The 20,986-nt window shown below is 43.1% G+C and overlaps 1 protein-coding gene across 5 annotated transcripts in view; it reads left to right on the forward strand.

The window, feature by feature from the left end:
• Positions 1-20,986, forward strand: part of ENTPD4 (ectonucleoside triphosphate diphosphohydrolase 4) — a 491,672-nt gene that overhangs the window by 3,057 nt on the left and 467,629 nt on the right. For 4 of the 5 annotated variants that reach the window (XM_069617610.1, XM_069617612.1, XM_069617611.1 and 1 more), the window contains exons 2-4: positions 7,624-7,719; positions 9,207-9,401; positions 9,798-10,003. In XM_069617610.1, coding sequence (XP_069473711.1) covers positions 7,712-7,719; positions 9,207-9,401; positions 9,798-10,003 — 409 coding nt within the window. In that variant the 5' untranslated portion in view covers positions 7,624-7,711. Of the gene's footprint in view, positions 1-7,623; positions 7,720-9,206; positions 9,402-9,797; positions 10,004-20,986 lie in introns of those variants that run through there. The other variant, XM_069617614.1, reaches the window with a different exon arrangement.

Here is a 20,986-nt window from a genome sequence, read left to right on the forward strand (position 1 = left end):
TCCAACTCTCTGCGTGTCAAGCGCTTCGCTAAACAGCAAGCTGGTGGCCGATCTCTTTCCTTGGCTGGCTCCCTACTCTGGAACAGCCTCTCCCTTCCTCTCTGTCTAGAGCCGTGGGTGGTGCAACCTTGCCCATAATGGAGAAGTGCCACTGGTGCACCGTCAAGGAATGTATGCACAGGGTCGGTGTGGATGGAGATGAAATACTGTTGACTTTGAAGTCATGGACATGAACTGCACTGTTGGTAATAGTGATTTTTGAATACATTAATGAACTCATAGACAGGTGTTACAGAAGAAAGCTACCGGGGTAGTTCAGCAGGTTAAGTGACTGTTGCTAAGATGTTATATATTTAAAACTGGCTGCAAATCCTATGACTTTGCAATTCCTTATAAAAATAAGTGCTATAAAATGTATGCGACCAGGGGATATGTTGGGCTGGTAGCTGGCTTATATTCAGGTTGAGGGTGGGGGAATTTTTGCTCATGCAGTGAAAATCAAAAATTGCCACCCATGAACCCCCATGGGTGTTCATGGGTGGTGTACAGTTTCATTTCCTGATAACTGCTGTCAGTGCAAAAGAAGCATTTATTTGTGATTACGCAGCTTGACAAGCATATAGCAGCTTTAGAAATATATCCTGTGAAAAAACACAAAGGAAAGGACAAAAACAACAGGGTATTTGTGACAGTCAGACAAAAAAATAAACATATTTCAAAGGACACGAATGAATGCAAATTCCAGAAGCATGTTTCAGTTTGGAAATGTCTTTTGTTGTTTTTTTTTTAACCAGTTTAAGTTGCACATTTGGTAAACTAAAGTGTGCCCACCATGTACATAGCCTGCTTTTATCAGTGATAGCCCCCACCCCAGTGATATTCATGGCCATTGCTTCCCGTGGTGTCCCTTTCAGGCCAGATGAAAGAACACAGGCAGTGCAAATGGAGCTTGCTAGGCGCGAATGATGGCTGGGCTAAGGAGCACCTTTAAGGCCCTTGCAAAAGAGTTCTTTGCCGGAGGTCTGGGAGGAGGGGAACAGGCCATCAATTAGAAAGGCAATTACCCCCCTCCTGGGACGCCTCGCCTATGCCAGCAACATGTCAGGCTTCAAAGACTTTCATAATGAAGTGCGGCCAGCTTTGTTTTCTGTTGTTTGAAGTGGGCTGCAGTTCTACAGGGGGCCGCAAAGCACAATACCGCGGGCCGCATATGGCCCGCGGGCCATATGTTGTGCACCCCAGCTCTAAGGTCTGGCCATTCTATCTCTCCTGTATATATTTAAATGTTGAAAACACAAAAACCTAGCCAATTACATAGTAAAGCAAACATGAATTGTATTGTGTGTTTTGAGGTTCGATAGCAGAATTGCCTTTTGATGTTTAATGAAAGTCCTAATTTCCTGGAGCTATATTACTACTTAATGGTATGCCAATGTTATGATACAACAGTGCAGAGAGGCAGGGACTCCTTGCTAAATTCTATATCTAATCTCATGGTCCAATGTTTATTTATATAGTGCTTTTGGCAAAGCCCTGTACATAGAACATATTTATCACAATTATCACCAAACCGAAGTCGGTACTCTTTTGTCGACCTTGAAAGGCTGAGTTTGCCTTGCCGGGATTCGAACCTGCAACCTACAGATCGCAGCAACAAGTGCTCAACCTGCAGAGCTATCTTATTGGCTAACATCTTTCAGAGGTCGGTTAACTGAGTATCGACTGAGGTATAATAATCAGTGCCTAGCTGTTGGACGAACCATGTATGTTAAATACCTGTCTGGATTATCAGAGGGACAGGTTTTGCTGAGTTTCTATTTCAATTACAAATGTAACTTTTAATTTGTTTGTTTTTGAACAGTGTTTGCACTTCGTGGAGAGTCAGGTTTTGGTTGTTTTAATTGTAGTCTTGAATATTTGAAAGGCTAGAACACGTGATTGGTGTAATGACAATCACACACCCTTGAACAAACACTGCTGCCACTGACCATTTATAGTAATGTACCCCATCGACTGCAAGGTTGAATGGATGTAAATAGTCATCATTTTACACACTGTTTTTATAATTAGAGTGTAAATTAAATTATAAGTGTAAAAATGATCTGCTTCCGCATGATTATGCACACAGTACAGGAACTCTGAAAAATACAATTGTGCAATACTGGTTTGCTTTCACTGGAAAAGAAGCATAATTTGTTACAAAATATTAATTCTCAATTGCAACTTAGTGTTCCATCTTATTAATTTTACAATCCTAAAATGCTAGGAAAATAAACATGCACAGAGCTTCTGTTTGCTCCTTGAGCATCAACACAGCAGAAGCTGAATGGAAAGAAACCATTCCCTTTATCATAGTGTGCAGTTTCTTTTTTTTTGAAAGGCTTCAGAGAAAAACATTCTGTTTCAGAGGCTTTTATCCATGTAGATAAAAATCAAAAGAAGCCTTCTGGTTTCTGTCAAGTGACCTGACCTTTGCACTATGAAAAGGCTTAGTATGCACCTTATCTGGAGGCCTGTTTTCAATAAAGCAGAATTTGATGGAGGATGCTATCATAGTTTAGAATTAAGTGTACTGGACTAAAGTGTGCTCTGTCAGCGATGTGGTATGACTGGTGTCTTGCAACGCTCAGCCCAAGCACACATGAGATGGGCAGTTTGATTTACCATTTCTGCTCCAGTGCATGTACATGATATGATATATAACATGGCATTTATAACGTGCCTGTACACAAGTGGTTATATGTAGACGAGAGATGTTAAAAATGGCATCTTGTGCCTCGGGAATTGACCATCTCCGCCCTCCCAACCAAGCTCGGATGATGAGCAGATATCTGAAGCTCAATCCCAAAAATACTGCATTTTAACTATGTAGTCACCCATCTGTGACAAAATGACTACTGCTCTGCAGGAGTACAGGGATGAATAAAGGATACAACTCTTGCTCAGTACCAAACTACAGGGCTTGCAAAATCTACTAGCCCACTAGCATTGACAAGTCATTTTTATGAAGTGGCAGTACCGTTTGCATGATACTCATCCTTGCTGGCGAGTATGGGGATGTTAGAAATTTATTTTTCATTTATTGCAAACACAGTCTGCAGTAAATGGCAAATACAACTGTCACTGTGCATGCTTGACAGCATTTCACCAAATATGAAGTGAGTTTTTGGCAACATGCACCATTTTACAAAAAGCACAGGTAAATATTTTGTCACCAATCACCTTGGGGCGAGTGCATTTCTCTTAGGTCGAGTATGTAAACTAAGGAACTGGCCCTGCAGGTCTAGTGGGATTCTTAACAATTTGCAAGGCCTGTACTACTAAACAATCAATGAGCCCTATCCTAAAGGTGAAACAGGCACAGCCAGACAGGTATAACTTCTTTGCCTCCTTTAAGGTTGTATTGTTCGAGGGCAGCCTATACTCTGCAGCAGGGATGTGAGCTAGCATAGAAGCAATCCAAACAACAATATTAATGTTGTTCCAAAATAAAATAATGTACAACCAAGATTCTATAAAAAGCAAGGCATAAATTGGTTTAGCAAAATTAAGGAAAAATAAGAATCCTTAACCCCGTGGTACAATATTCTGTTCTAAGTGTCTGGAACAATATTCCTACTTGTAAAGGCATTACTAGCCCTGCCCTGTGGAGAAAATCATACCACTTGGTCTTGTTCTCTAGTTCGTAGATAATCAGCCATAATGGTACATTTGTAGCTCCCGCTGCACCCTCCTAGAGCAAAACTTGTACATGGGTATTTGTGGGGTATCTAGGTTGGGAATGCGCTGAGGCTAGACATATACTGGAATACCTGGAACCAATAGTATGATGTTAACAGCCGCGTTTAAAGTGGAACTCAAAGGCTACCCCAGCCAATGACAATTATGATGATAGTACACCAGTTCCACAAAAAAAAAAGATTTGCAAGGGACGGTGCATACTTTGCACCGATAGCTACATCACTTGTCTGAAGAAAATAATGTTTGTTGAAAAGAAATTGATTGTGATTAAGGGTAAATTCTAAAAAGGATTTAATCATTTGTATGTGTGTGGTATGTGAGGCAGAATAATTCCTAAAAGAAAAATCAATAGTATATAGTGCTAGTTTATGCTGAATAGGGGTATACAAATATTTCACATCTAATGTTGCCAAATAGAAATGAGGTTGCCAAGGGATTTGATGTAATAAATGGAGAGTTTGAGTGGAATCTTTCACAATCTTTCTACACAAAGAAATCGAGCAAGCAGGGAACCAATCAAGGGCGCTGTTCGATGTAGTTTCTCGATTCAGAAATCCAGCATGCGTGGCTATGCCTATTACGCCCACCCAGGAACAAGCTAACAAGTTAAATAATTTTTGTTGAACAAAAGATCATAGACCGTCAGGAAAATACAGCGACAGTGAGAGCCACAGAAAATGAGGAGGAAACTATAGAAGAAAAGGATAGAGGGGAAAACAAGGAAGAGGAAGAATGCTTCCAGTTTCATCTAGTAAACGAGGAAGCAGTACAATCCCTGATTCTCCAATTAAAACCAACAAATGACCTAGCTTTTCCGATGCCGGCATGTACTGTGAAATGACTGGCAGGGGACATCACCCCCTTAAATAACATCTTTTGTGAATAAGTCACTTGAGGAGGGTCAAGTCCCCAAGGTCCTGAACAAAGCACTCGTCAAACCACTTTTGAAAAAAGCTAATATGGATCCCACTGTTTTAAAAAACTATCGCCCAGTAGCTAACTTGTGCTGGCCCACTAAAATACTAGAAAAAGTGGTATGTGGTCAATTCCAGGCCTTTGTAGAGAGCAAAGGACTACTGGACGTATTACAATCCGGATTTAGACCCAAACGTGGGACGGAGACAGCCCAGTTTGCTGTCCAGGATGACCTGTTGGAGGCCGCGGATAGAGGGAAATCTACACTATTATTGATGTTGGACCTATCTGCGGCCTTCGACACAGTGGACCATCAGATCATGCTGCAGCGAATAGAGAATGTCGGGAGGGCATCAAAGCCAGTGGTGGACTGGTTGGGTTCCTTTCTGAAAGACAGGAGCCAAAAAGTCACTTTGGGTGGCTTCCTCTCCGAGATACTATGGTTTAAGTGTGGAGTCTCCCAGGGTTCATCTCTTTCGCCTTTGTTATTCAATCTCTACATCCGCCCAGTGCTTGACATATTAAGGAAGCATGGGGTAGGGATTCATTCATACGCCGATGATACCCAGGTCTATGTCGAGGTTGTTAACCTAGAAGAGACACTGGAAAAGATGAACCAATGTATGGAGGAAATCAAACAATGGATGGCAGGGAATCAGCTGCAATTGAATGCAACGAAAACTGAGTTGATCTTATTTGGGTCAGAGGGTAAGTTGACGAGAGAAAGACAAACATTGGTTCCTCATATCCTGGACGAGGAATTACAATATTCAAAGAAAGTGAAAAATATCAGGTGCCTTCGGCAGGAAAACCTGGGCAGTGAGGCCCAGGTGGGGGCCAAAGTGAAGGCAGTACGTTATTCTCTACGAATGTTGAGAGATGTGTTGCCATGTATCCCCAAGGAAGACCAAGCAGTAGTGATAGGGGCAATGACCAACTCCCATTTAGATTACTGCAATAGCCTGCTGGCAGGTACTCCTATAGTCCAGATTAATAGATTACAGAAGGCTCAGAATGCAGCAGTCCGGCTGGTTGGTCACTTAAGGAAGAGGGACCATGTGTCTGTCTTACGCAGATCTTTACACTGACTTAAAGTGGAAGGACCGTATTAAGTCCAAGGTCACCTACCTGATGTACAGATGTGTGAATGATTTGGCTCCTGAGTATCTCACCACCGTTAAAGTATGCTGCTATCACCGCAAAAGAGATCTTCAGTCAGGAGGGGAAATGCAGATGTGTGTACCCCGGACCAAGTTAGTCTCCAAGGGTGATAGGAGGTTTGGAGTATTCTGGCCCAAACTGTGGAATCCGCTACCAAGGGAGATTTGGATATGCCAGACTATGGAGTCATTTAGAGCTAAATTAAAAACGTTCCTACTCGGATAATCTAGGTGGTTCACAGATCGTCTGCAACCTTTCACATTCCTTCCTGATGGTATATAGTGAACATCTCTGCCTGAATACAGTTAAGTCTGTCTGGAGCGCTCTAGAGATAATCAAAATCAATATGCTGGTAGTGTAGGTACCAAATCTTGAATTGCTGAATCGATATATTGTGACAAGCCTTCCGTTGCCCAACCTAGGCCACTCATTATGGGACAAACCGCAGGAAGGTGGTCATAGTGTTTGTGTACCTTAGGCAAAAAATACATTGTAGGCATCACTGTATATATCTAATATTTCTATAGATATTTCTATATCTAATAAGAAATGTTATTTCCTTGTCTGTTAACATGCCTTTAGCATACCATTTTTGTACTAAATCTGACAATTCTTGAACTGTTTGTTTAGTAGGGTTACCAATCAATTTCTTATAGCATACTCTTGTTGCTCTCTGAATACTTTGGGGTTTTGTTTATATATAAATGGCACTGATCTATTGTAATGATACATGGAATATTATCAATTGATTTATGGTGCATGAAATTTAATTAGATACTGTGCCTTGAGGAAGACCTATCAGGTCGAAACATGTGTCAGCAATCTCCGTATCACTTGAATCGGCAATTTGAATTGGTCAAATAATAAGTTTGTCTTGCATAGAAGTTGGAACTGTTTTTTCAGTATTCTCATTGAATAGCGCGTACTTGTGGAACTGGTGTACTATTATAATTGTCATTGGCTAGGGTAGCCTTTGAGTTCCACTTTAATCTCGGCTGTCAACATCATACTATTGGTTCCAGGTATTCTAATATATGTCTAGCCTCAGCGCATTCCCAACCTAGATACCCCACAAATACCCATATACCATTTTATTGGATTTACATTGCTCATTGACTAGATCCATAGGAAAGGGTTCTAGAGGGTTTAATGGTTGATTCAGAGTTAAGGAAGAATTATATTAATCAGAAGTCAGTGTTAATGTTCTGATTACCACATGTATTATTTTCCTGTTGATCACACAAGGTTTCACTACCCTCAATTTGGGGAGCTTTGTGAAGGGAAATCTTACTCTTGACGACAAGCTCTGGCACCATAGAAATCTCCCTCGCTGAAGAAGATTAATGGGGCCTTCTACTCCAAGGTGATCCACCCGGCTAATACTACCTGCAGGGTTAGGACATGGTAGCGGCTGCCTTCCCCTGGCCACCTGGGATGAGACTTTAGGTAGTGATTCTCTGAGGATTCCTCATCCTCCTTTTTCCTTTTCTGTTTGTCAGTATGCATTTGAAGTTGTCGGGTAGACAGCTGTGCACTATGCCTTTGTAGTTTTCACCTAGCAAGGTTCCTGTGCTCAGCATTTAATTTATTGGAGATTTTTAAACATCAGTCTTCTTAAAGAATGTTATTTTTTTGCAATCAGTTAGTGAGTGCATGTAGATGAATGAACAATTGAAGGGTTGTTTACATATATCTTAAAATCCTGTTCTGGTTCCTATTCATTATGGAATGTCGCCTTCCAGAATTGAACAGCTGCCATATGCTTTTTCCATTTACACATTAATCTGTTTGCTTTCTGATACGCAGGGAAAAGTGGCCAGTGCCTCTGACGTGAATTCAACTATGTAAACTATGAAGCTGTGTTTTGGCATCGACTGATTTTCGAGGCCCAGCAATGGGAAGGTAAGTGTTTTGACCTTTCAAAAGATTAGGTTTTCAGTTGACACAAAATAGCTGTTCTCAGGGCTGCTTTCCTGTTAGAATAAATTCATACATAAACTAAAATCCTTTCATAGATTTTAGAGAAAATGATCTTGTCTTTAATGCATAATTTGCAATGGATTAAAAAGTGAATTTCAAAACCCTGCTGTATGTAAAGGATTTAAAAAATCGATCATTTTACAATTATAGGCCAAAATGAATCGGGCACATTGACTGGCAGGAAATACCCGGAGAAGTTTGTTCTTTCAATAACATCAAAAAAGTATGCAGGTCAGCAGAGGAATTCGGGCGTTTTTGTGACGAGGAAGTGTTCTTTTTAATGGGCATTTGGCAGTCTGGACATTTTCCTATTTGTTAGGCTAAGAAAATCAGGCTAGTGAAGATATGCAGGGCTAAATGATTGTGTATTTTTAGATATGCTGTACCACTCCGACAAAGCAGGTGCATGTCACGGTTTTGGCTTGGTCTTTGCTACCTTTATGGCATTCATTCTGCTTTATGTCTTTTGTTTCAAAAATGTTTTTTGAGTCCTTTATTCACAAAAGCACGGAAGCACATCTCTGTTTTTCCATAATAGTTTTTAGATTTTGCAATTTTAAAGCAGCACATCTACAGTTTACATTTTTTTGCTAGCAATGAGGTGATTGCAGTGCTGCACAGCCAAACTAATGTTCACAGGATTTAGGAGTCTACCATGTGTGATTGGGTAGTTATCTTTTCAGGGAGATTCCCATGTGGCTATTACGGGGCAATCACCATCCCGTGTCTTCTTTCCCCCCATAACTTGTTTCATCGGGTTTTTCAGGATGTTGGCTTCTCGAGTATCTTAGTGGGCTAATCTCAATCACGCATGTTCTAAAACATGCATGACCAAGCACCTGTTTGTGTCCATTATCCAATCCACTCCCACCTTTTTAGAGACAAGGGGAAGAAAGCTTTTACATTTCAGAGCTATCTTCTGTCGCGCCATCATCATTAGCTGTTGGAATGAAGCAACTCCACAGATAATGAAATGTCTAAATACAAATGATTACCTTCTTTGAAAACTGAAGCTGTTATGTGTTTTTTTTTTGTTTTTTTTTTGTTGATAGGTAGAGGTTATTGAGTGGAGTAGCGGATTTATCAGTTTTCAGAAAATTCTAAGAGCTTAATGAGAATTACACCATTCAGTTTAGACAAAAATGAGGAAGAATTTTGCAAGCAAAGTGTTAGAGTTTTCAAAAATATGCATGAAGCAATTGGATCTGCAGCACTGCAATAACATGGGTTTGTTGCACAATATAGGCTGTATCATGCGCAACAGACATTTTCCAGAATGTACTTGCCGCCACATTGCTCTCTTTCTCATATGCTGGGCTTTTGCACATATTTTGTGAAGGGTGTGAGAGTTTTCGCTTGGTTTTATTCTGCGTTCTTGGTTTGAACAGCTCAATGCTGGTTTGTTTCAGGATCAGTATCTCCTGCCTGTTCCCTGCTTCGTGGCACTTCAGTCTTTCACCATCCGGTTGCCCACGAATGCCCAACCCTACCCTGCGTCAAATGATTGTGATTGGAATTCTCGCTGCCAGTGTGTCTCTGCTGTTCTACTCAGTCTTCATAATCAGAAATAATTACGGGCGATCATACAGAGACCGGAGATACAGGTGAGGAACAGACTTTAGGGGAATCCTTTGATACCATGGGTGGGTTTTCGCCAGCACTCTTAGGAGTTTTTAGAAAAGGACAAATTGCATATGATAAATATGGTAGTTGTCTGTTTAAAAAAAGTGTACTTTTACAATGCGCGACAAGCGCAAAAGCCCACAGATTCACTAAGCTGTACTGTTGTTAAAATGTAACCTGTTTAGTTCAAAAACGAACAAGAGTTGTGTTGAATGTGCAGAGGCTTGTAAACTCACATTTATTGTTGGGTGGAAGTGCTTCTTTTGAAATTTGAACTTTTTCTGGATTGGATTAATATATACGTTTTTGGTCCTGGGCAAAGGAGAGATGAGATTAACAGTTTTCAAAATCTGATTTATACATTTTTACACCATTAGATACCTTGCTCGAGTTACCGACCTAGAAGCTACTGACACCGACAATCCTAACCTACACTACGGCATTGTGGTGGACTGTGGCAGTAGTGGCTCGAGGGTCTTTGTCTATTGCTGGCCCCAGCACAATGGCAATCCACATGATCTTCTGGATATAAAGCAAATGAGGGACGAACACAGAAAGACAGTGGTTAAGAAAATCAACCCAGGTAAGGCAAGACACACTTCTCTCATTAAACATTCTCACGTACCTTTCCTTTTGGATAAATGTATTTCCGGACAAATTATACTTCTGTTTGTGTTTTCTGCTTTGTTTTGTATGTAGCTCTTATTCCAACACTGGATTGTTTCATTTAAACATGTACTTTCAGTATGCGTTTTACTATTGCGGAGATTGTGGTTCCTACGTTTATTATTTTAATCATCTGTCTTTTGCTTTCGAGCTTAGTTTGTGCTTTTTAAAACTCCTTAATGAAAGGTGAAAAAAGTAAAATTGTTATTAGGTATCCTACGATTCTTCTGAATGACAGGAAGAGTGCATTATTGAAGACTTCATTGTAATAGCCCCAGTGCCCCAGAAAGGATTTTGGAGTGAGAGTATTTTACTCCCAATTTCTCGAAATTAGGGAGTAAATCCAATTTCAAGAGAGTAATGATTTTCCTCCTTAGCAAGAGAGTAAAAAGTGTTTGACAACTATCCAATTTGTGCATAAAATTCAAACTTTGTTCGAAAACATAAGTGACAAAACAGCTGTATTTCAAAGTGGTTCTAAATAATGTATTGCACCTGTGGAAAACATTTTCCCAACACAAGAACCTTGTAGATGCATACTGCCCAGCTTCATCTTCATGATACGTGGGCGTAAACTCTGTTAAGAGTTACTACAGACGCCAGCTAGTTACATCAGGTCAGGTGATTCATAAATCAAGTCCCTCACTCTACCAGCATCACTTCTCTGCCTCTCGGGCCTACTGTTGCTGCCTGGCACTACCTGCTTGACAGCCACTCCATGTTTTTGCTCCATCTCTCCTTCGCTTTGCTACTTTGTTTCCCCTGTCTCTCACTTTCTGACGCTCAGCCTCTCACCCTTAAGTGTTGTAATGGCACATTTTGCAGACTGTTTCTCTGTCACTCTGCCTCTTCCATCTGTGCATTCTATTATTGCTTTTTCCCTCGTATATCTCGCTGCATCGGTTGATATAACACCACTTCCTCTCTCATGTCATTACTCTGGCTATATCTGTTTTTTCATTTTCTCATTTGTGGTTGCTACTCCTTTTAATCATCTTTCTTGCGCTGTCTCTTATGTTATGGGCCTGCCCTTCTCTAGTGTTGCTTTTCTATTTCCATCTCTCCCCACCTGCTGTTGATCTATGTTTTATTTTACTTTCTCCAAATGTCTCTTTTGCTCTGCTTCTATCCCTCATTCCTATTGTGTGTTTCTCCTATTATTAACTCTGTTTCCGTTCTCATTATCTTTGTTGCCCTATCATGTAGCTCATTGCTCTCTTCCTGTTGCTCGAATTCCTGTTTTGGATTGTCTAGTATGTTCTCTGTCCCTTCACACCCCCCCCTTCTATGCCGCACATTTGTTCTTTTGTATTGCTTAGGTTCAGAGTTGCTCTTCCTCTTCTGTTTTTCTGTTTGCCTTTTAACATAGCACCAATAAATATCCAAAAAAGCTGAAAATGCCTTTTCTATTTAAAAAATCTCGTGCAGCTTTACCATTGGGTGCTCCTTTTCATTTGGCCATTAGGCTGGGAATTATAGAGTTACAGGTTTGTCTGACCAGGTAATGCACTTGCATGAATGCAGATGCTTTACCAACACTGTATGCCATTACAAGAGCCCATATGAGATGTGTGTTCTGAGCCATTAGAAGTATAGCAGCCCTGAAGAGTTGTGTTCTGAGCAATCACAGGTATAGCAGCCCTGATGAGTTGTGTGTTCTAAGCCATTGCAAATGGAGAATCTCGGATGAAATGTCTGTGTTCTGAATCACTGAACATTTTAGTAGTGCTTTAGATAAGTCGAAAGTTAAGTCAGCTGTGTTACACTTGAATGTTACCTGCATCTTAAATGTATAGCTCTGATGCAGACTCATTAACTCGCCTGTTAACAGGATTTGAACTAACAGGTTACACAATAATCTCTGCAGCAGGGTTATTGACTCACTGAGCTGCCTTTCCCAACAGGCTGTTAACACTGAAAGGCACATAGGGCTAGGGCACTGGCAGTTCCATGTGAGGCTTGCCTAACATAAATGGCTTGTCAAAACCTCTAAACCTGTTTGGACTATCCTAAAGTAGTCAGGAGATTCATAAAGAGGCTTTGAAATGTGCTATATTTTTGGCAGTGGAACTCAGTAATCGGACATGGGAGAAGTAGAAGTTTTGAAAAGCGCAGGACCGAGTAGAAGGGATTGAAGTATGTGACAGCAATGCCATCTTCTCACACTGTTGGAGGTTGGTGGAAAGAGCTCAGACACTGTTCTTGCTCTGTACTTTAGCTCGCTTCAGAAAATGCCAACACATGTTCGTGCTTTCTTAACAGCAGCTCTGTTATAAGTTATGGTAGGGAGGGGTGAGGGAGTAACGGGGGTCTCCGCCCACATTAAAAAAAAAGTTGAAAAAGTAGATTTCATTTTTTGCTGAAATGGATTCGGTGAAATATTTTTGAAGAAATCACATACATTCCATCAATATATCATCTACGTACTGAAGGATTGTGCTCTCGAGCTGTACGTTACCTAGGTCCATCTGAAGGACTCTATTAAAGGTTGATGGGAATTTACATTACCCCTGAGGCTGTCTCACATGTCTCTGTTTTAGGAGGCATTCTTTAAATGTAGTACTGGAAAATATTTGGCTTTGGCTGTGAGGTTACATAATATTGTAGAAGGGTTTGTAACCAGAGGAAACCGTTTCAACAATATTGTTTAAGGGGCGTAGATCGGGAATCAATCTCTGCAACCCCCCAGTTGATTTCTTCACTGGGTACACAGCCGTGTTACATGGGGACTCTGATGGCACTAATATTCCCTACTTTATTGAAGCGGAAATGGTCTCAAATATGCCTTCATCTGCTTCTCTGTACATGGGATACTGTTTTGCATGTGGCAAATTTGCTCCTGGTTTAAGCTTAATTTTAACTGCTCCTGCTCCACTTAATAGACCCACACCATATGGACTACTGGTCCATAAGACGCTTGGCACCTTCTCTAAATCACCCTAAAAAAATAACGGTTTCTTTTTTACTAATGCCATTCTCTATCTCCCATTCATATAATGTATCCGTGGAGGTGAAGTCACCATCCCTTTGCCAGTAAAAGATATTGTCATGTTTAATTTTGTCATCAAGTTATGTCCTAATATGATAACCAGTGTCTACCGAGAGCACAATAGTGGCATTGACACGTCATGTTCACCTATAGAAAGTGGTAATTCGTCAGTAAAAGGAACCAAACTTGTGGCCCCAGAGAATCCCTGTGCATTAAAAGCGATCCCAGACATTGGGTATTTCCCCTCTCTAACACAGGAACGAGTTGCTCCTGTATCCACGAGGAACGAAATTGTCTTGCCTCCTATCGCTGCCCTGACCCTAGATTCCTTTTGTGGGTCTGATATCACAGATAGTACTGAACACATCAAGTCGCTGTGTGGGCTTTCCTGTTGTGGGTATAAATTCATCTCTGTACCCGTAAAAGGATTCCCTCCCACTACTGTCACACTCCCTATCCTGGGTGTGGACGCTTGTGGAGCTCCTGTATTCTCCTTACATATTAGCACTGTTGCTTGCTGCACCAATGTGTACTGTGGTTTCTGTGTTTGTACTTGTGGTGCTTGCGTGGGTACTTGCTGTGGTTGCCCTTATGGCAACTGTGTTTGCTGTGGAATCTGCTGCGCTTGCTGTATTTGTGGCGCGCCTGTCTGATACTGCGTGTGACTTTGGGCATAACATTCCTGTGGCTGTGTATTGTATTACAGAGAATAGCCCCTCCCCCCCCTCTTGGAGATTGCCAGTTCTGTTGCATGCCTCCTCCTCTACTTCTACACTTCTGAGCTATATGTCCTGTTGTCCCACAATTCCAACATTGCTGTGGTTGTCCCCCATTAAATCCTCGACCCCCTTGAGGGTTTTGAACTCCACTTCGTCCTCCAGGTCCATTTCCTCTACCTCGTCACCAAAAGTTGTACCCACTTTGATCCATAGGGTGTACTATATTGCTTTGCTGCACTGACTGGGCTTCTTGTGTGGCCACGTCTTCGCTACTTGTCAATACTGCTCCTTTGAATGGATTGTCATCCTATGTATTCCTCATCTTATTGTTATTGTTCTTTTGCATTTATATAGCGCCTTATATACCATTGGTATGGTCTGAAGGTGCTTGTAGGTTGAACGCCCTTGGGAACCGAAGTTCGGATCAGTAGAAAGAGTAGAGAGAGTCAAAAGGTGCGTGTTAGTACCGGGTATGTGTGCAGCTCGTGCGGAATCCGTGTAATAGCTGCTTTTTAGCGGTAGGTGTGGTGGTTGAGAGATCAGGAGAATGTGTTCATTCTGGCAGGATTTATCCAGACCGGAAGTGGCTGCGTTAGGCCTGAGGAGAACGCATGGCTGGTGGGTGTGTAACCAGCAGTGATTACTTAGAATGATGTGGAGTGAGCGGCGGATGTTGGTATGAGAACAGTTATACCGAATGGTGTCATAGTATCTCTGTGTTCTAGTTGAGTGGTGATGTAAGGAGAGAATAAGTGTGGTGGTGTGATATGATGGGTTATATGCTCTTTCAAACATTCTCTGCATTCCAAACCATACTATATACGCATGGGTGTAATTATAGGGGTAGACAGGGGGTTTTGTCCCCCCCAACTTCTGTGGCATGCCTTTTTGTCCCCCCCCCATCTTTTGGAGGGAGGGCAGGGGGGCAGCAATCATCAATTATGTAATTGGACAGCGCAAGCCCGGCTGGGGTGCCCAGCAAGGCTTTCTCATTACATAATCCTGAGATGCCTGGCAGCTGCGCTGCAACACATTCAGAGCCGGGATGCCCTGCGTGGCTTAGTCCCTCACCCTGGCTGGCCTGCCTCAAAGTCAGCAGCCATGGTGCTGAACTGGGTGTTGCAGTGCCTGGCGCCTGTGCTGCCACGCTAGCAGCAGCACTTCCAGGGGCTGCAGCACAGAGAATCGCTTTCCGGCTTTGTTTGGAGGTGTGTGAGTGCGAAGAGGTTAGGTCCTTGTAACATGAGACATGGCCGGGCGGCATTTGAAAGCAGAGCAGAGGTACTTTTTTTAAAATAAGTTTTTATTGTGTTTGTGTATGTTTGTTGGGGGCCTGGGCTGCGGGCTGACCCTAGTGAGGGTTCGTGTCACTTTTGGACAATGTGAGCAGAGCTCACAGTACACATTAAGGCCCCAGGTATGAAGACACACTAACAATAACAAGTGGTGCATTCTCTGCGGAAAGCCACAGCTCTACAACGCCTCTAAAATTAGTCTTGCCACTTTTCAGATGCTACTAAAGCACCACCATCAGAAGTTGGCGGAAGGTGCGCCCTCCCAAAGTAGAGTGGAAAGAGTCAAGCTGAGAAAACCTGTGACCTAAAGCTTTTGTACTCTGCAAATTCTCTGAAATGACTAGCAAAAACTGCTTCACATACCAAACTAAGCAGGGGAGTATCCAGCATTGTAAGAGTGTTGTAGAAGGGGGGAAGTTGAGCAATGAAATGCAGTGTATGGAATTCCACATGGTCTCATTGGCACCCCCAAACTGCCCACCCCTGCCCCAATATACTATTTTGGTAACATTAGTGGAAGATGGCATTAACACATAACAAAAGAAATATAAAACTGCAGGATCATTCCAGATGCAGGAAACTCCTCTATTAGAGCTCTGTCTAAGCCCTCCGAGACAAAATACATGCAAACTTCCGAATTTTTATATGGATTGTAACAACAGAAGTGACTTGACAGAAAAGGACATTGCAAGGCGCATCATCAGTCTTTGATACTTGGAGACACGATGGAAGTGACTTCAGAATAAGTTGCCATAAATAAGCCAAGTGGCAGCTTTGTGGTGCAAAATACCTAAATTGCACGATTTTTATATGTGGAGCAACTCTATAGTCATTAGTGTTTTCCATTATAATACCATGTACATTAACATAAGCTTTGAAGTTAATCAGAGTCACTTGCAGAGCTGCAGTGATTAAATGATTTGCTCAGGATCACACACTTGGTTAAATGGTGAAACTGGGATGTGGACAATTTAAGCGAACTCGCACCTTTTTCCAGGTTTAATTTATATAGATATTTATTAAGGTTTTGCTTTACATTTCATGTGCTTAAATAATTATTTATAGCAATTCCTTGGAAGCAAACCACATTACATAATAAACTAATCATACACTACATACATTGTCATAGAAATAGGTTGAGCAATGGGAGTATGACTTTAGTTTTATTCTCCCCTTTCTGCATGCAAAGTCACAATAGCATCATGTAGATTAAAGTGAGCCTAACAAATCCCCCTTCAGTTTTAAAGCCATAGTCATTATTTCATAAAGCATGCAACATTATGCACCCTTCTCACTTCTGATCACTCCCTCCCATTCACATTTCTAAAGGGACAAAAGTCCCTGCTAATAGTACCCCCCTCCGTCCCATCAGTGCCTAATGGCTCACGTTGTAATGCTCTGTTGATACAGAGGAACGTGAGCCCACTCTACTGCCCGGAGCTCCTTGGGACATTGTTCTGGCAGCGGGACACATCTACCATTCAGAACGGGTAAGGTGTCCCACTGTCAGGACAATGAGCATGCTGAGTAGGAATTGCTCAGCATACATTGTCCTGCCAGCGGGACACCTTTGCCGTTGGGCGCCCTCTTTGAGGTGCCAAACGGGAGAGGTGTCCCAATGACAAATGTACCGGTCTGGCTCTTAAAAGAGCCAGGGGGGCAGCTTGCCCCCCCTCTGCTCGGAACTCCACTGCTTGGAGTCATTTGAACACAGGAAAACGTACCTTTTAATTGTAATCAGTCAGAATCTTTTAGAAAAAATATATCAGCACGTACACATATAAGGTGCTATGCAGAACCCAAGTTTGGATATATATGGCATTTAAACATTGATACCAAGTATGCTTGATTACCCACTGCACTGCATTAACCTATGGCTTCTGCCTTTGAATTAAAGCAAAAAATCAAGGCAATTTCTGATATTCCAGTGAATCTGTTCCTTTCAGGCATGGCTTTATAGTTCATCTAGGTCAAGTCAACTTAGCCCAAAATTTCAGGGATCAGGGGGTGATAAAGTCTGGTCTGCTCAATGGACGTTGTGCCACTGTTTCCATGTATTATTGTATATGTAGATATAAATGTTGTGTGCACACAGTGCATGTCAATGGAGGTGCTGGGTGCATTTGTGTGTGAGTGTATGCAAACATATGTGTGTTGACTTTTGTATCTGAATGGAATTAAGTTTGTGAATGTTATGTTGTGTCACTGGGTGCATGGCAAGCCGGCTGAAGATGTGTGGGTCTTAGGGATCGTTTCGGCCAAATTGTACAAGAAAATGTGGTCGAATGGTAGATTTGACTGACTTCGGTCACCACCATTAGTTTGAAGCCGAAGATACCAAACATGAAGAGCTGGGGTTGCGGGGGTGTCCCCTGCTGATACCCATGTTCGGTATTTTTGGCTTCGGCGGTTGCGAGGGTGTCCCCCGCTTCCTCAGTATTGGTAGCAGGGGGTGCTGCGCGTCGAAGCCTGACTACTCGATGTCCCTGTAGGGCCTCCGTCTCGGTGTCAACATCATCGATGGTATATAGCGCGTGCAGCGACTGTTGGCTTCAGTTCCGTTTTTCAGTGAGAGCTATCGCTTAGGAATATCGGCGCGCTTCTGTTCCTTGTCAAACCTTTAGTGATTACTGAAAAAGATGACATTGTCGTCGGCATCTTTGACTCTGAGATCAGGGTTAAAAAAATGTCACGACTGAGGGGTGTAAATGTCCCTTACGGACCCCCATCGGGTGTGTCTGTGGTGCTTAGGATCCACTCATTTAACATCGGAGTGTGGGTCCTGCATATTGATGACAGCGAAAGCCCTGAAAGAGCGTAGAGGGAGTAAGCTGCAGGTAGGTCTCATAAATCCCCTTCGACTCTCCTCGTCGGAAGAAAGCTAGAAGGTTCTGATCACACAATGGCCCACACCACTCGTCCTCATCCTCAAGGCAGTGTAAGAAAAGCTGCAACAGATCGCCGTCTTCGTTGTCGAGTTCCTCCCCGTAACCGGTCTCGTGCCCGACCAGACAGGCCTCACCGGCTGAGTGGGAGAAGTTCAGAGTAAAGATGCTCAAATTATTAGAGAATTCCAGCCTTGAACCCCTTGGAAAAAATATTTGACAAACACGACAAAATGGCAAAGGACAAAACCTGAGTGCTTTCGGGCCCGAGTGTCAAGGAGAAAACTCCTCAGGAGTCCTCAAAGGTAGACTCCTTCGAAGTGGAAATCAATCCCATTGGCGCTGAAAGACTCCCAAGTCGATGCCTAAAATAGCCTCAGTGTCGTCGAAGATTTCTGCGCCATTGTCGACGCAATTGGCTAAACCCTCGAAGGAAGTCGAGAAAACCTTCACCCCAATGCCTAAGAGACTTTTTTTAAGTCTCTTTCCTCAATTTATGAGGATCATGAGCCATCTTCGGATGAATCGCGTCCCTTTGGGTTACAGTATGGGACACCAAGTGTTCCAGAGGCCTTAATCTCAGAGGACTCGAGAATAAAAGAACTTCATGAAACTCTACAATCTGCAAGTGGGTTGGACACTTCCCCAGAGATAGTTTGGCAGACCAGATCCTTCAGACCAATGCCGATAGATATTACAGATAGCTGATGTTTAGGGTCATAGAATATCTGGTATAGAAAAGGCCCGCAACTCTTTTTGAGCAGGACGACCTCACCGATATTTTGGATAAACGACCCCAGGAGGACCCTATTCTTCCTTTCCATGTAGGTTTACAAAGGAGAGTTGATGCTAATTGGGAGACGCCAGAATTAATTCCAGCATTGAACAAAAAGCTGACAAGCAAGTATAGAGCATCAAGCAGTGACTCTTACTATCTAACTAAGCATCCAACCCCCGAATGTTTGGTAGTTCAGGCTGCCACTTCTAGATTCAAACAGAATGTATACCCAACTAGACCCCCGGACAGAGATGACAAGCGTTATAACGCTTTGGTTAGAAAGGTTTTTTCTGCGGGGGGTATGGCCCTTAAACCGGCAAATACCACGTGTGCACTAGCCAAATTTACTTTCACTTTATGGGATTACATAGCGATGGCAGCTGAACATATCCCTGAAGGTGAAAAACAAGACGGCTTTTTAAACATTGTCAACGATGGGAAATGTGCAATGTGCCAATCCCTCCACACTGGTCTCTACTCTGCTGACAGCTTCAGCAGAGCAATGGCAGCTAGCACTGTAATGCGCAGATTTGCCTTGTTGATAAAGTCTGGTTTTGCACCAGATGTGCAGTCTAGACTTCTTAACATAACATGCCCTTTGACGGCACATCTTTATTTGGCAGCAAGGCTGATGAGAGCTTGGAGAAGCTGCAGACCTCCAAACCAGAAGCCAAATCCCTTGGCGCTGTAATCAGACAGCCACAACCGTATCTCCCCACTGGTACTACTTGGAGGGGCAGGTCCTTTTGCTATTATTGCTCAGTTGGAAGAGGGAGAGGACTGTCAAATCAAAGAGGTCAGAGAACATTCCCCCGTGGTGGACGGGGAAGAGGTGCTAAAACCGCCCACAAAGGGGCTGCTTTACCCGCAGCCGTTGCATCAGCCACCTCAAAAACTCTCTGAGGCCTTACTCCACAAGACCCTGGTGGGAGGCAGACTCTCCCAGCATCTGAAAGAATGGTGGGGGTATTACTTCTGATGCATGGGCATTGGAAACAGTTGCCCAGGGTTACTGCCTTCCTTTTCTTAAAAAGTCCTTAGGATTATCCACTGGGTAACAGCTCTTTCAAAGTTCCAGATCCGCTTCTTATGCAGGAAATGTTGACCCTGCTAGAGAAAGGTGCTATAGAACCGATACCTGTAGCGGAGAGGAGCAAGGGTTGGTACTCCTCTTGTTAATACCCAAGAAGGACGGAGGATTGAGACCCATCTGGGACTTCTAGAACAGGTTCCTCAGGAAGGACAAGTTCAAGATGGTTACCCTTTCTCAGATTCTTCAGGCCCTCCAGCATCAGGACTGCATGGTATCATTGGACCTTAATGATGCTTACTTTCATGGGCCAATACATCACAAGCACAAAAAGTATCTGAGGTTCGCCATTGGCGGTTCTCATTATCAGTTTTGAGTTCTGCCATTTGGGCTGACCTCCGCCCAGAGGATATTCACCTCCGCCCAGAGGATTTTCACCAAGTAGATGGCGGTGGTGGCAGCAAGTCTCAGGAGAGGGGGGGGGAGTTCACGTCTACCCCCACCTGTATGATTGGCTGATCAGGGCACGTTCCCCCGAACAGGCCCTTGAATATCTCGGCTCCACCTGTCACTCCCTCCACAAACTGGGCTTCTCCCCAACTTCAAGAAGTCCAACATGATATCATCTCAAAGGCCCCAATTCATCAGAACTGTCCTAGACACTTCCTTGAGAAAAGCCTTGCCACCCGAGGTGAGGGCTCAAGAAGTTCTGCAGATGGTCACCAAATTCCAGAGTGCCCAGCATATTCCAGCCATCGATTTCTTGAGGTTGCTCGGCCTTATGGCACCCTGAATTTGTTTGGTCCCAGAGACCCGCCTGAAAATGAGATCCTTTCAATGTCCTCAGGACTCGTTGGTTGCAATTCTCAGGCAGGTTGTCAAACCTCCTTCAGGTTCCAAGCAGAGTCACACAGGACTTTCTGTGGTGGGCCTGCGAGAACAACATTTTGAAGGGAGAACCTTTTTGGCAACCATGACCGGAGATAACCCTAGTGACGGACGTCTAACTCACGGACTGGGGAGCCCATGCCAACGACTTGACTATTAGCGGTCGTTGGTCTCCATCGGAGTACAAACTGCACATCAACCATTTTAGACCTGAGGGCAATCAGACTACCGCTGAAAGCCTTTCTGCCCTCTGCACGGGGAAAGAATGTCCTGATAATGCCGGACAACACAGTGGCCATGTACTACCTCCAACAAG

This window comes from Ambystoma mexicanum, chromosome 10 (assembly GCF_040938575.1).
Source record: "Ambystoma mexicanum isolate Mex_15411 chromosome 10, UKY_AmexF1_1, whole genome shotgun sequence".
Classification (NCBI taxonomy): Eukaryota; Metazoa; Chordata; class Amphibia; order Caudata; family Ambystomatidae; genus Ambystoma; species Ambystoma mexicanum.